This window comes from Plecotus auritus (genome assembly GCF_963455305.1).
Source record: "Plecotus auritus genome assembly, chromosome: 9".
Classification (NCBI taxonomy): Eukaryota; Metazoa; Chordata; class Mammalia; order Chiroptera; family Vespertilionidae; genus Plecotus; species Plecotus auritus.
The window spans coordinates 79744239-79760361 of record NC_137783.1 but is presented as its reverse complement, the minus strand read 5'-3'; the positions used below and the strand labels follow the sequence as shown (position 1 = coordinate 79760361).

The 16123-nt window shown below is 37.4% G+C and overlaps 1 protein-coding gene across 1 annotated transcript in view; it reads right to left on the bottom strand.

Annotated features, from left to right (window-relative positions):
* Window positions 1–4571: 4571 nt before the first annotated feature.
* The window catches only part of AASDHPPT (aminoadipate-semialdehyde dehydrogenase-phosphopantetheinyl transferase), a 30619-nt gene continuing 19067 nt past the window's right edge, over window positions 4572–16123 (bottom strand). The window contains exons 3-6 of the mRNA XM_080642495.1: window positions 14077–14198; window positions 13365–13526; window positions 8491–8562; window positions 4572–6690 (exon numbers count right to left, since the gene is read on the bottom strand). Of these exons, the coding sequence (XP_080498621.1) occupies window positions 6526–6690; window positions 8491–8562; window positions 13365–13526; window positions 14077–14198 (521 nt within the window). The 3' untranslated portion in view covers window positions 4572–6525. The remainder of the gene's footprint in view (window positions 6691–8490; window positions 8563–13364; window positions 13527–14076; window positions 14199–16123) is intronic.

Sequence of the window (16123 nt, the reverse complement as noted above, 5' to 3'; positions counted from 1 at the left end):
TAATTAAGCTCTTTGACATAATTGTAACTTCACACACAGCTATAAAATACTAGAGATATTCTATCCTTTGCATGCAAAACTGTGGAACAGTATCAACAATCAGGATTTTGATCAATCAAGATGACATTAGCATCTCCACAAAGATCTATGTCCCACAGCCATACCCACGTTCTTTTTGCCCCCATCCCCCTCCTTAATTCCTGGCAATCACGAATCTGCTCTCCATTCCTATAATTTTATCATGTTAAGGATGCTATATAAATAGAAGCATACAGTACATAACCTTTTAGGATTGACCTTTCCTCACTCAGCATAATTCTCTGGAGACCCACCCAGGTTGTAGATCCAGGTTGCTGAGTTAGTGCCCCAGGGTATGGATGTACCAGTTTGTTTAACCACTGACCTGTTGGACATATTGTAGTAGCCTAATTAATGGCCCTCCAAGATATCAAGTCCTAATCCCTGGAATCTGTGAATTTACCTTTATGGCAAAGAGAGCAAAGATGTGATTTAGGTAAAGATCTGAGTGGGCCCTAAATGTACTCACAAACATCTCAGAGTGAGATTAGACACAAGCAAAAAGGAGTCAAGGTGTCCATGATGACAAAGATTGGAGTGATGTGAACAAAAGCCAGGGGATGAAGGCAGCCACCAGAAGAGGCAAAGAACAGAGTGCTAGATCCTAAGCCTCTAGAGGGAGTACAGCCCTGCTGACACCATCTCAGCCCAGTGACATGAATTTGCTTCTGGCCTTCAGACCTGTGAGAACACATTTCTGTTTTTGTAAGCCACTGAGCTTTGTTTCCACACAACAGACCCACATTCCCATCTCCCTAGGACTTTGCCCTTTATAGCATGCCAGGAAAGTTCTGACATTTCAAACCAGTTGACTGTAGGCAGCCATTGAGTCATTGTTATCTCCACACCCAGGTTCCCAAGCCAACACATGGAATCGTGTTTCCTGTGAGTACACCCATATCAATGTGTCTGGCCTCTCTTATATCATCATTTTTGGTTTAATACCCTTAGAATTCATTCCTACAGCTATTCCCCAAACTCCTACCAATGCAAAGTGATAATATCCTGCAACCCTTCTGCATCAATGCCTTCCCTTTGATCTGATCTTGTACTTCTGTTTGGGATACACTGACATCTAATTTATTATTATCATTTTATTTTTTTAATCCTCATCTGAGGATATGTTTTCATTGATTTTTAGAGATTAAGAGGAACATCGATGTGAGACACCCCAACCTGGGATCAAACCCCTAACATAGATATGTGCCCTGAACAGGAATCAAACCCACCACCTTTTGGTATACAGAAAGATGTTCCAACCAACTGAGCCACCTGGCCAGGGCTAATTTATTATTTTCTAGTAAGTAAAGATGGATGGAAAATATGGATCTGAGAAGTGATATTCCCTTATGAGAGAACTGTCTTAGGTGCAGTCATTGACACTTTGTTTCTTGAGAGTGTAAGGGTAAGACGGGTTCCCTCAGAGAGGAGGAGTGCTTCAGTCAGCTACAAAAGATAAGATCCTCCTCTATAAGTTGACATAAGTTTTGTGAAGTTTCACCCTTGCTTTCAATTTACTTTTTTTTCTGTGTGTATACCCTGGCAGTCCAAAACAACTGCCTCAAAGGAATTACTTCTTCTACCTCTGTGATTTACCAAATAAATTTCCTCTTACAAAACAAACAAACAAACAAAAACACCTCAAAACAAAATTATCCCCACCAAGGCCATAGTGACTAACTGCTAAATGTTTGAGAAGTTTGGGTTTAAATGAGCTCATTATTGACACCATTGCCACTTTTAAGTGACAAAGATTCCCATTTTGATGTTTCAATCCTATTAGGAAAATATAGGAAATAACACTACCCACTGGCAATGGTTGCATACACATATGCATAAAACTATAAGTGATAGGTTACTCCTCGAAAGAGGAGAGGTTACTGGGGTTGGGAGGTCTTTTAACTGCATCTGAGGGGGGTAATTTTCAAACAAGTATGGCAAAAATAGCATTATGTGTTAAACCTAGGTATTGGTTACAAGTGTGGCATTACTCTACGAAGTCAGCAAAAGCCATAAATAAAGGCTCCCAGACCTCGTCATCCCTGCTCCAGGATGCTCCTTGTTAAATTTGCCAGCATGCCACTGAATTTAGTATGTTAGGGCCCTGGATTGAGGCTGTATGGTTTGAAAATCGAGTCCCCTATTCAACGACATATGATATATAGCAAGTTGCTTAATATCTCAAGACCTTATTTTCCCTACCTGCCGAATGGGGAAAATAGAACCTGCTCTATAAGCTTATGAGGACTGAATAGCTTCATGCATGTGAAGCACTTACAAAGGAAGACAGCTGTTCGATTCCTGGTCAGGACACATGCCTGGGCTGCAGGCTTGATCCTTACATGTGGGCATGCAGGAGGCAGCTGATCAGATTCTCTCTCATCATTGATGTTTCTCTCTCTCTCCCTTTCTGAAATCAATAAAAATATTTAAAAGTAAAAAAGGGGAGAATCAAGAATGATGCTAATTTTTAGAAAATTTATGCAAATCTATTTAATTCCTGAATTTCAAAAGCAAAAAAGGTATGTATGTGCACATGCACACATACACAGACCCATTCTGTTTATGTTTTTATTGATTTTTTTCTTGTTTAGAAAGAGGGAGAGGGATAGAGAAACACCAGTGAGAAAGAAACATCATTGACCAGCTGCCTCCTCCATGCCCCCTTCTGGAGATTGAGACTGCAACCTGGGCATGTACCCTGACGGGGAATCAAACCTCCATCTCTTGGTTCCTGGGTTGATGCTTAATAACTGAGCCACATGGGCCAGGCCACAGATATATTTTTAAAATCAGTTCATCAGAGTTCCTATGCAGCAAACTATAATAGACACCAATACTTATGCTCTGGGTAATGTGGTACAATACAAGGAATAGTTTTGGACATACTATGGTCTCAAAATGTATCTTCCATGTCCTCTTTGTTCTCAGGAAGTTACTCAAGAATATGATACACTGCTGGAAGCTATCCATTGTCAACACTATCATGAAAGTGCAACCGGGAATTTGGAAGGCTGATGGACCTGGAGCTTTAGCAAGGGCTAAAGCTATGCATGGATTGTTCTGTCGAGATAATGGTGGCTCAAGCAATTTCCTGACCTAATAGTCTCAAAGTAAATTTTTACTAATATTTACTGACCTTTAAGATAGTCTGTCTGCTACTGGATTGCCTGCCTAACTAAAGGCAAGATGTGTATTCTAAAATTGAATAAAAGTTACAGGGCCAGGGCTTCAGAGAGCCTCTCCCCTAGAGGGAAGATTTCTGCCTGGCCCCCATGCCTTCTAAATTCATATTTCTTATCTAATGTATTTGTTTGTGCACGGCCCCTTTTCCAGATCCTGAACCCTAGCTGCAAATGGATGCGGCACTCACATCACACACAAATGAAGGAGTAAATCTCAGACAGACATGAGATACTGGAAGTGAGAAGTCAGGGAATCCCACATAGGGGAGAGGCAAGCAATCCTGGGATGATGGTGAAAAGAAATTATGACAGCTGTGTACCAGCCACAGGAGGCAAGAAGTCCAGACGGAACAAAACAGGAACAATTTCTTCAAGAAGATGGATGAAAATGAAGAACAACTGATATGTCTGAACATATGAAAAAGATATTCATACTTCTAGTAGATGTTTGGGGTTAAATTAGCAGTAAGTACATGGAAACTTATGCAAACAAAGTCAATTATTAACTCAAGGAAATAAATTTGCAGTATAAGGGGGCTGGTGAAAAACATTAAGGGATTAAGCAAAAAACAAACAGAAAAAACAACCACACACAGACAACAGTATTGTGATAACCAGAGGGAAAAGGGTGTAGGGAGAGGTAGAAGGGGTAAACGAGGGGGGTAAGTGGTGATGGGAGGAGGGAGACTTCTTTGGGTGGTGAACACACAAAACAATATACAGATGATGTATTACAGAACTGTACACCTGAAACCTATATAATTTTATTAACCAATGTCACCCCAATGAAAATTTAAAAATAAATAAAATGGATTTACCTACATTTCAAAGGGACAGAGAAAAAAGTAAAATAAAAAAAAATGCAGTATGGGGGGTGAGAATAATACATTCAGCTGTGCAGAGCATTAGATAATCTTAATAACAAACATTCTTAATTCAGTTATTAATGTAAACAATGAATTACAATAATTATGCTGGGGAAAAGGAGCAAGGAAGGAAATATGTGATGGTTGGGAAGAAGAATAGCAACGCTTTATATTAGGAATTACAGAACTGCCTAACATTGAAAAACCAAGCAAAAGCAATATATGAATGTTATTTGAAGATATGGTTATAAATAACAACAACAAAAATCAGCTAAAAGAGTTGAAAGAGCTTGCTCTGGAGACAGGAAATGGGAAGAGGTCAAGGTAGTGGTGTTTTTCATTTAGAAAAAAACAATTATAGATCTATTTGACTCTTTATATGTGTAATGTGCCACTTTGTTTCAGAAAGAATAGAAAAACAAAAACAAAATCTAGCACAATATCTGGCTCATAAAAATTTAATGTTCATCATTTTATTATTATAATGACAAGACAGATGACAGTTTTTCATATTACCATTACATTCATGCTAAGGATAATGATGCCATTTCTCCTATTATAAATGCCATTTGATCCATTTAAAACACGTTATTTACTATTCTTGGACTATTTGGGCATGCTTAATAAAAATGTTATAAAACATTCCAAATTTTTTTTTACTAAGCAAAGCATCTAATTTCACACAACTTTCAATTTTAGTAATGGAAACAAACTTATTTCACTTTTTGATATTAAGCAATAACAAGACTAATTCCCCAAGACATGCACTACAACCATATCATAGATCTGTCATCAATATGATGGTCTTGGCACTTTATATATTATGTTCCCACTTGAAATTAAGTCCTATTTACTGAAATGAAAACAGGCAAAGACAATGAACAGGCAGTTCATTAAAGAAGGAATACAAACAGCCAATAACAACACTGACATACCAATCTTATTTGTAATGAAAGAAATAGAAATTTAAAAAATAAGGTACCATTTTCCACTTATATTGGCAAAGATTAAATTAAAAACAAACAAACTAGAGTTTACCAGGGAGTAATATGCAGGTGGAGGGTGAAAGGGTGGGTCACACATTTAAAACTAACTTGAAGTGCAAGTTGCACCACCGTTTTGGAGAGCAATTTGGCAATTTTTATCAAAGCTCTACAAAAGTGTAAACCCTTTTGAGCCAAATCATTCCACTTCCAGAAACTTTCTCAAGGACATAAGCACATAACTCAAAATGTGTTTACAAGGATATTCACTGCACCACTGCTTACAGTAAATCAAATGTCTAACAGAGGAAAAAATGAGTTAATTATGGTATACCCCCTACCACAGGCGGTAACTTTCCCTGGATGCCATTCTTGCACCTCACTTCAGCATCTTCTTTACCAGGTCTGTTTCCCAGAGTCCACATTGGCTTTCTCAGTGATCTGACCTGAGTCCAGGGAAATTGAGGGGAAATCTTCTGGGGACTCATGGGAAATGTACTCCTCACTGACAAAACTGAGAGGTGAGAAGAGAAACAGCCTTCCCTATTTTTAGATGCAATTTTATGACGTGAAAATGGAAGTTATAGCACAGCAGCTCTCATAAGCATGAGACAAGTCTAAGGCAAAACAAATTGAGGCTGAGGCAAAAAAAGTCTCTCTAATGACCCCTCAACTGTGTATTGTATGAGATAATAAATTATATTTAGACACTGTTACCTCTGGTCAAAGCATCCTAACTGATATTAGCCATTCAATAGAATACTTTAGAGCCAGGAAAAGTTTTGCCACATAAGTATTTATGAACAGTAGATGAACAGTTAAGAAAAAAAAAATAGCATGTTCCCATTTTTTATTAAAAAACAAATACATTAATATGGACTCACTTGCCAATAAAATGGTTTAGAAATAGTTAACTCTGATATAGTTATGTCTGAAAGACAGGAATTTAAATGTTTCCTTACTGCAAATTTGCATTTTCTGTTTTTCTACAATAAACATGTACAGGCATGCTTCAGACATTGCAGATGCAGTCCCAGATTACCATAATAATCGTTTTGCTGGTGGAGGGTCTTGCTAACCATTTGTAAAAACCCAACACCTGTGAAGCACAATAAAGTGAAGCACAATAAAGCAAAGTGCAGTGAACCAAGGGGTGCCTGTGTCACCTAAAGTTCTGCCTCCCTTTTCTATTTCTTCTGTCAATTCATGAGATTCTGGGGAGGGAGAAAAGGTAAACATGTATTCTACTAAGCCATTTTGAACTGGGAGTAAGCTTTATAATAGGAAAAGTTGTTTTTCTTTTTCAAACTGTTTTGTGCAATAAAATTTAATAGTATAATAGTATCAGCATTTATTTTTTAGTGAATACAGAATATTACAAACAGCTTTCACTTCCCTTTGTTACTTGTCATATCATGACGTTGTACCATTTCGTATCAGAATTTCTTCTGTGAAGCAAAAACAGTCCCAAAATGAAGGATCTTCAGGGGTCATAGGAACAGCAGATGAGATTAAATCATTATATGTAAGAATAGTAAACTGCTTCTGGGATGGTTTAGAATCATCTTGCGATGAAGCCTAAAAGGGAAAAATTGATTACCTGACAGTTATACTGCATGTTAATCTTATGATCAACTTTATAATTAGGAAAATAACAAATAAGACCAAATTACATTTCAGTAATATTAAAGTACAACATAGTAGGATTTCTAATTGTTTTTTACTCCTTATATGTTGCCAATATAGCAAATTCAGAAAAAATATGAAATAACCCAATTCTCACACTTCTTGTACATAGCAATAACTTGTGATATTTGTTTAAAATGTCGACTTACTGAGTCACACATCCAAAGATTCTAATTCAGGAGATGAGTTAAAAAAGGGATCCCAAAATATATAACAAGAAGGTGGGTTACTCTGATAGAGGGTGGGGGCCACCAGGCAAACTGGAGAAATACTCTAGACTCATAACCACAGAGATGCAAAACTTCTTTAGGAAATGATTCATCAACACTAAAACTATATCTTATTCTGGTAAGATATGGCCCTTTTTCTTATTCTGTGAGATAGGCCCCTTGTTTACAACTGAACCCCAGAGACCTCTTTTTTAACATTCTATACATTCTAGTAAAAATAATACTTGGATTTTATATAGTGTTTTAATTAACAAGGTCAGTACCTATTTGCTGATATGGTTGTTATCTCAATTTTATAGATGGAGAACTGCGGCTTGGGAAGATCAACAACTTTGCACAAGCTCACCACACAGGTTTAAACCGTCAGCCTGGGCCTAGAACCCAGGTCTTCTGAATAGTATTCTCATCCTTTTCCCACTATGTCAATGCTGCTGCCTAAATAGACTCTCTCCAGTGAAATAAAAAGTGCCACGTGTGCAAATGTTACAAAAATATAAAGCTCTATGAAAATATTTGCTATTCAGAGAGAGTGCAGAGTTGAGGTAAAATAGGGTAGGTAATAAGGACAGGTAAACTTGGTCAGAACATCTTCAGATAACAGGGGTCAATTTTAATATGCCACCCCTTTTTAAGGAAGATAATCTATGAGGAATTTTAATCCTTTGTTAATCTATCTAAGGCATGGTCTCTGGACTGAACTACTTTTCTGCAGGTAATGGTGTGTGTGTGTGTGTGTGTGTGTGTGTGTGTGTGTGTGTGTGTGTGTGTGTGTGTGTGTGTGTGTGGCATGCCACAGTCTCTCACATGGGTTCCTTAAAAATGATATGCATGTAGATTCAATTATTATAATATTACCAATAGTCCTTACATAAATACTACTGCAGAATCACAACTATATATAGGCTAAGCATCCTTGGCCCTAAGTGTGTGTTTTTTTAAACTTTCTCTACTTACCAATTAACAGACGTTTACAGACCGTAATAGGAAGAATTAAGACCATGTTATGCCACAATATGATACAAGGATTCTCACATGTTTGATAGTATAACTTGAAAATAATTGAGGATAGTACTACAAAAAGGGGAAGGGGTTCAATTTGCCAAATAATTCCATTACTCACCACCTGTCAACTGGGTACCCTTATCTTCAAGATATTCACCAGGAAATAAACTACTGTTATGATGACTAAGGTTGTGAAAAGGGCGATAATACTATTTAGAAGACCTGGGTTCTAGGCCCAGGCTGACCATTTAACTACCTTCTTAAATGTTCTGTAAAATCTCAGATGATCTTAGGGATTTGATAACAAAAACACTTCTAAATCTATAATCTAAAAATAAACAAACAAAAAAAATACCTCTAAAGCTGATGTAAACCAAATGATTATTTCTACTAATAAAGAAAAAACTCCTAGTTGATTCATGCTTTTAAAATAGAAGTCAGAGAAATCTTAAAATCTTACATCCTCATGTCTAGATCCATCGGGTTTCCTAAGAGCTACTGCAACAAAATGGTGTTCATCTATTTTGCTTTCCTAAAAAAAAGAAAAGGTAAGTAAAAAATACAGATTATTAAATGTAAACTTAGATATACTTTTGTTTACATATTTAAAATCTCAACCTTTCTCTCTCTCTCTACACACACACACACACACACACACACACACACACACACACACATTTTCCCTCACTTCCCCCAAACATTTAAGGAGAAGTCAAATACATTTTGACCCTTTAGTCTGAAATATTTCAATATGTATTTCCTAATAGGAATGTTCTCTCACATAACCATAGAAGTTAATACCTTTGGTTAACATACATGGAAGTAGTACTTGAATCTACCATCTATATTCCAAATTTTTGAACTAATCCAATAAATGTCTTTTATAGCATTCCCCCCACTCAAGTACAGGAGGTAGTCTAGGGTTAATTTTACATTCAGTTGCTATGTCATGCTAACCTTTCTTTTGACAATATTTTAAAATACAAACCCCATTTTTCCCCTTTTACTGTTCATTTGGCGTTTGCTATTTCTTAATGATTGAAATAATACATTCTAAACCAGAGTACTACATAGATGAAGTGTCCTATCTAGGTACAGCTAGAGAGAGAGCCCTCTGCCCTAATTGGTGATGCTAATTTTGTACATGCTTAAAATTAACATTAAAAAAAAAAATCAGATTGCAACAGTTGTGTATAAACATGTAGTTAACTATATACAATAGCCTATGGAAAATCATAGTGGAATTTTATAAAGAATATGCAACTTTTGCCCAGTCATTGTGGCTTGGTGGTTGAGCATCAACCTGTGAACCAAGAGGTGACAGGTTCGATTCCCAGTAGGGGCACATGCCTAGGTTGCAAGCTCCATCCCCAGTAGGGGGTGTGCAGGAGGCAGTGGATCAATTCTCTCACATTAATGTTTCTCTCCCCCTCTCCCTTCCTCTGTCTCCAAAAATCAATAAAATTTTTTAAAGAAGTAAATAAAAATACTCAACAAAATTTTCACTAAAAAGCAACTTTACTAAAGCAAACTACAATTAGAAACTGAATTACTTAGGGACTTTATATCCTTTACCCTGTTTCTCTTATCTTCATATTTTAAGATATCCAAATTAATAAAACCTAAAATTCAATAAGAATAAATTTAGGAAAATGCATTTAAAGAAGGAAAAAATATAACCAGTTAAGTATTAGAAAAGTTTTAATATTTTAAAGTTATTTTCCCTTTAGCTGAAAACAAGCTCACAATCCTATATAATAAAGAGGTAATATGCAAATTGACTCTCACACCCTCACAAGATGGCTGCCTACGACCAGGCCGGCAGGGGGGTTAGTGAGGGACTACCAAACGACTGAACAGCAGGCTGCGTGGGGTGACCAGGCTGGTGGTGGTGGTGGGGGGGGGGGGGCGTGAGGGGTGAGCAGGCTGGCAGGGGGGGACAGTTGGGGTGACCAGGCTGGCTGGACGGGGAGAGGGGGGAAGGCAGTTAGGGGCAACCAGGCCAGTGTGGGGGGGAGGGATTAGGAGCTAGAGGTCCAGGATTATGAGAGGGATGTCCGACTGCCGGTTTAGGCCCGATCTAGGATCGGGCCTAAACCGGCAGTCGGACATCCCCCAAGGGGTCCCAGGTTGGAGAGGGTGCAGGCTGGGCTGAGGGGAACCCCGCCCTGGTGTACAAATTTCATGCACCGGGCCTCTAGTATTTATTATAAACCAAACTATTCTTTTTAACACATGGTTGTCCTCCCATTCTTTACACTAAATATATTAATAATGTGAACATTATAACATACAGAGATGTTTTGGCTACAAAATTACTTTTGGAAAACTACTTAGATCAGCAGGTCTACAGTGTCTGCATCTTAGGTGTGTATCAGAGGTAATCATGGGCAAGAACCAGTTTTCTCATTCAGTCTGTCCACTAAAATGCTAAGCCTATTCTCTCCTTAAGGCTCCCATCTTCCATTTCAGATATGCTCTTTTCTTGAATGTCAGTAAAGTCACTAAGTAGATATTTTTAAGAATCTTTTTCTTCACGTAATTTTCACTGATAGTGTTCTTTTGGGTCTTCAAGGAAATAAATGCCCCCTTTCTTTCAGCATATAGCATTTTACATGTATCCTATGAGACACTGTCTTTTAGTTCTGCTTGGATGAGGATAGTATCCTTTGCCTTCTGCATCATTTACTTGAGTGTCAGCAGATACCTTCCAAATGTACACCTGGAGTTAAGGTTGCTACATATATGCAGCTTTGACTCCTGCAGGTATTCTTTTTTAAATATATTTTATTGATTTTTTAGAGAGGAAGGAAGAGGGATAGAGAGTTAGAAACATCAACGAGAGAGAAACATTGATCAGCTGCCTCCTGCACACCCCCTCCTGGGGATGTGCCCGCAACCGAGGTACATGCCCTTGACTGGAATCGAACCTGGCACCTTTCAGTCCACAGGCCGACGCTCTATCCACTGAGCCAAACCAGTTAGGGCCCTGCAGGTATTCTTTTAAGGCTGCCTGCAGAAATAGGACCTTTCCCCTCTCAGCTTAGCTAAATCAGTTTTCACACTATGAAGAGAATGTATGTCTACCTTAGTTCAGATATTCATACTCTATGCATTAATGAAAACTGTAGTCTCTTGACATGTACTTTTTACTAGGAATCTGTCCTGTGTCCAACCCAGGCGACAGTACTTCCTCAAATGGCCTGTGTACTTAAATTTAGTCACCAAATACATATGGGAAAAAACCTGGGCATGGGGCTAATGGTGTTTGGTCATGACTCTGGTGTTTCAGGAAGTAGTATCTACATAGTAGGGGAAGAGGAAAGCAGACTGCGGCCAAGTTAATCTGTGCAGATCTTTCATTTAGAGTTACATGTAAAAAGTGGGGAAGGGTTGAACTTTCTTCACACCTTGTTCTCCATTTACTAAAGGAGCTAGACAACATAGTGCATGAATAGAAGGCAACTTGTTCTCTGTCACCATTTCCCTTTAAACAAGTTCTGACAATTCATTTCTCTTTCTCTGGATGACAATTCCTGCCCTCAGCAACTAGCAGACTGCCCACTGCCTCTTCCTTTTGGAGTTCCTTTTGAGTACGGTCCTTTCTAGACACTTCAGGCCCAGTGGCCACCATTCTCCACAGCATCTATTTGGTCCTAAGGAACTCAGCCATCTTTACCACCCAAAAAGGTGAAGCTCATCTGGCCCAGTCACTGACTCTTCCCTCTTCACCTTGCTACTAGGCCTACTCTCTCTCTCCCCATGAGTGAAATGGCTAAGGTTTAACCTTGTAAGTACTAAAGGTTTTTACATAATTTTGGTTACAATTTTTAAAATTGTACTCTTAAAATATCCTAAATATAATTTACTGTTTAATTGATAAAATCCCTACCTTACTCGGTATGTTAGCAGTTTTAACCCAGCTCTCACTCTCAAAATACTTTTTACCCACCTTGGATCCCCTAACACTACTCTCTTGTTTATTTCTAACTATTTTTGTCATTCTTTTTGTCTCCTCCACTCTACTTTTAATTATTCGTATTCTCAGGATGCTGTCCAAGGGCCTTCCTCTCTTCAAATTTAGGTAACCTCACAGCGGCAACTTAACCCCTCTGGCTTCAACTACCATGCACATGTCAATGACCACGATTTTTGCCCCTATCCCAGCTCTTCATTCTATTCACCGACACCTTCACTTGGGTGTCTCTACGGCATCTCAAATTTTATCGACTTGCTCCCTAGTATTCATTTTTTCAATAGAGGGTCCCATGTAAGTCACAGAATTGATCATAACATCGTAACATCTTTGACATCTCACTTCCTTAACCTCCACCTAGACAGAACTGGGTCTTAAAAATACAAATCCGATCTTATCACTCTCTGTTAGCAAACACTTGTTAAATTCTTTTTGAGAAAACTGGTGAACACTTCTCATTTTATCTACTCATCTCTAATTCTTTATTCTGGGCACCCACCTACTCTGAACTCAATTCAGATGATTACTGCAGCAATAACCGCATTAGTATTCAACCCCTTTGCTGGGCTCTGAACACCTGATACAAGCGGGACCAATCACAGTAGACCACCACTTCCTTGGCTACAGTGACTAGTCAGAAGCATCAGATCCAAGCTAGGTCAGGGAGTCCCTTCTCCAGGACTCTTAGGACTTGGAACAGAAAGAGAGCTCAACAATCTCTGTGGGGTTTTAACCTGTAAACTGTTACAGGTAAGAGTGGTAGGCAGTCATTCCTGCTACACAGACCAGAAGCTAAGAAAGCCGATGTACAAGATGAGAAACAAGGGTGGGAGAAAACTAAAGCCAGGATATATAGAAAGGCAAAAGTAAAATAGAAAAAGAGTTCTGAGTTTTCGAGTCCTTAATTCTAGTGAATCCTGTGGGCCAGTTACATGAAGCACTCTAGTAGCCTATATAGTATCTTTCTGGATGAAATGAGTTTATGTTGGGTTTCTCTCCTAGCAACTAAGAATCAATTACAGAAAGAAAACATCTTTAACCTGATCCATAATGCCCTGTATGATATTACCAATCTAACATGGAAGCCCCTCAGCATGGCTTCTTTGGCTGTGCACACACAGAGCTCTTTCCATTCAGGGCCTCTTTTCCTTCTCATTTTACTTAACTCACTCTGACTAATCTTTCCAGTATCAGCTTGAATATTGCAGATTCTCAGTTTCCCTGACTTCATCTTCAGAGCACCAGGATTCAATTCCAGCTGTGTTTTGTTCCAATGACTAGCCTCCCCAAATTAATCTCACACAAATGCACAAAATTAGCAAGTCCTTCCAGTTATAGCAATCTGGCCAATTTCCTACCTCAAATGCCCATTCCTTTTCTTCTTTTCCATCCAGAAACAAACGTGTTTCTTTATAAACCTGCCCTAAATCCAGGTTTAATGGGGACATATCGAATTCAAGCCGTTGCAATTCAAATCCGAGTCCAACACCTATGGCTTTTATGAAGCTTTCTTTCAGAGCCTAAGATACAGAAAAACATTTCTCTTAGAGCTTTTAGTAGATAACATTTTTCATAAACTCTACAGGCCCCTAAACATCTGGATCTTTTAATGGATGCAATAAAGTAGGCCTGGAGACAAACCAGCTGTATAATCTTAAGGCAAATCATTTAAGTTCACTGTACCTCCACTTTCTCACGTGTAACATGCTACAATAATAGTACTTTCCTCATAGGTCTTTCATAATAATTAAATTAGCTAACTTATAAAACACTTAATGTCATTCAGCATATGCTAAATTTTATGTAAGTGTTTGTTAAATAAAGCCTCATCTGTATGAGTTCCTTTAGGACAGAAAACAATTCTAAAAAGTGATAAATGCCTTGTTTTAGCTCCAAAAGTAAACCTTCTAATTGAGCATTAAATATTTTCTTAAATGTCATTATAATGCAATAATGCATACATAAGAATCAAGTTCCCAAGTAATAACCTAAAATTTTCTGCTCCTACTTTTTGCAAAGATAATGAAGTAATTTCAGTCGTTTACTCTGAAAATTAGAAAGATATTATACCCAATTCCTATAAAACATATCCAGCTGAGTCCATTCATCCTTAAAGCTTCTGATTGTTTCCCATTCTTTATTCGTAAACTTTCTCTTCATAATATGGAAGAATTCTGAAATTGAACCACGACCTGTCAATTGAGAAAATAGTGAATTAAAAATAGCGATTCTATTACCAAAACTGTTAAAGACAGCACATAAAACTATAGCCCAATCTTACTTTTGAATAATCAGAATAATCTTAAGCAAAATTAAGTTGGGAATTAAAAGAATAACACACAGTGACAAGCTGGGTTTAGCCCCCCAAAAAGATAATAGCAATAATGAAAGTCCGTGAATTACTCAATATTTAAGGAGAGAAACCAGGTGGTTATATCAATAGATGCCCTTAAAATTTTGAAAAAATTTAGCAGCCAAACATGTTATACATTTTAGACAAGAGAAAATTCCTATATATAATAGAATATCATAAATCCATAAGAACTCTTAAAATAGAGCAAGTCTACCCTGGGGTTTAAATTTTATTTTGCTATATATATAACAGGAAAAAGGGGGAATGATTTCTTTATTATAATTTATTAGAAATGGGTTGAATGCTGAAAGTTGTTCTTTTATAAGTTATTACCATGACTGGAAAATGCACTTAGTTCATTCAAAATAACTGTTTTAACGTTTTGTAATATTACTTCTCCAAATAAAACAGATTTTAATTTCAGTTCTTTTGGGGATACTATGAATTAGGCTCATTTAAAAAATATTTGCAGTATATCCCTAACTCACCTACTTCCACAGACAACAAAATATTACATAGCATTCTAAAAATACATGACAAAAAGGACAGAACTCAAAGAATCTGATTCCTAGAGTAAAGGGCTAAGACACAAATTAAAATATACAGTATGCCTTTCACATTGTATTTTTCAAAATATTATAATTATGTGTCTGACTCTTTTTACTATTATTAGGCAGGAACTTTCTATTATCATCCATTTATTCTACAGGTATGTAAAACATGTGAAAATATTACACAAATATGTACTGAACTAATGGTTAAAACAAGTCAGTCACAGTTCTTGCCCTCACACACTCAGAAAACTGGGCCCAAGGCAAGGTAGGTAAACACAAATGTTTACTATTGAATAAATGAATGTTAACCATTATTTGGTAAGTTATTTCCTAAATGTGCCCCATTATTTTCCAGAAAACCTCTTGAATGTAGTCCCTCTGGAGATTCTGTCAAAGTAGCTTATCTACTCTGCCTCCCATTTCTAAAATATCAAACTCCAAAATCTGACATTCTTAACTGATAGACTACAATTCTTAAAAAATGACATTTGCCAACACAGCATGTCTGGAAAAAAGATGTCAAATCCCCTTACTTAATGCTTTACTGGCATGTAATAACTATCTCTCCCATGACAAATGAACAATTAGCACTCTTATGATTATTCACACTCAAGTGCCCAAGTGCTAGACGCTGGAACTATCATGATGAGGAAAACAGATGTGATCCTTATCTTCATAGGGAGCTTAAAATTTCTCCTACAGCAGCAATTTTCAACCATTTTCATCTCATGGCACACATAAACTATTTACTAAAGTTCTGCAGCACACCCAAAAATATGTATTTTTGATGATTTGACATATAAAAACAATAGGTATAATTTTGATTCATTCACACTGCAAGGCTATTGTTGTATTGGCTGTTGTCACCTTTAAATTTAACAGTCTAAGGGAAAAGACGTTAGTACCCCTGACTAAATAGGTACTGCATGCTTTAAGAATTCTTGTAGCACACTGGTTGAAAATCACTGTCCTACAGTAAAGAAGTACCTTTCCCATAGTTATTTTCTACTAAGAGCAGTTCTCCCCAAAATTAAGATTCCCCCACCATCCCCACTTCAAGACAGTCAAAAGTCTCCTCTTGTTTAGCCAGGAGATATTTCCAACAACCCTACAATAATACATGGTCCTTTAATTCAAGACAAAGATCCTCTTTTATTTTCAAGTTCATTAAACTCACTTAATTCATCTATGTATTCCTAGCCCTCTCATT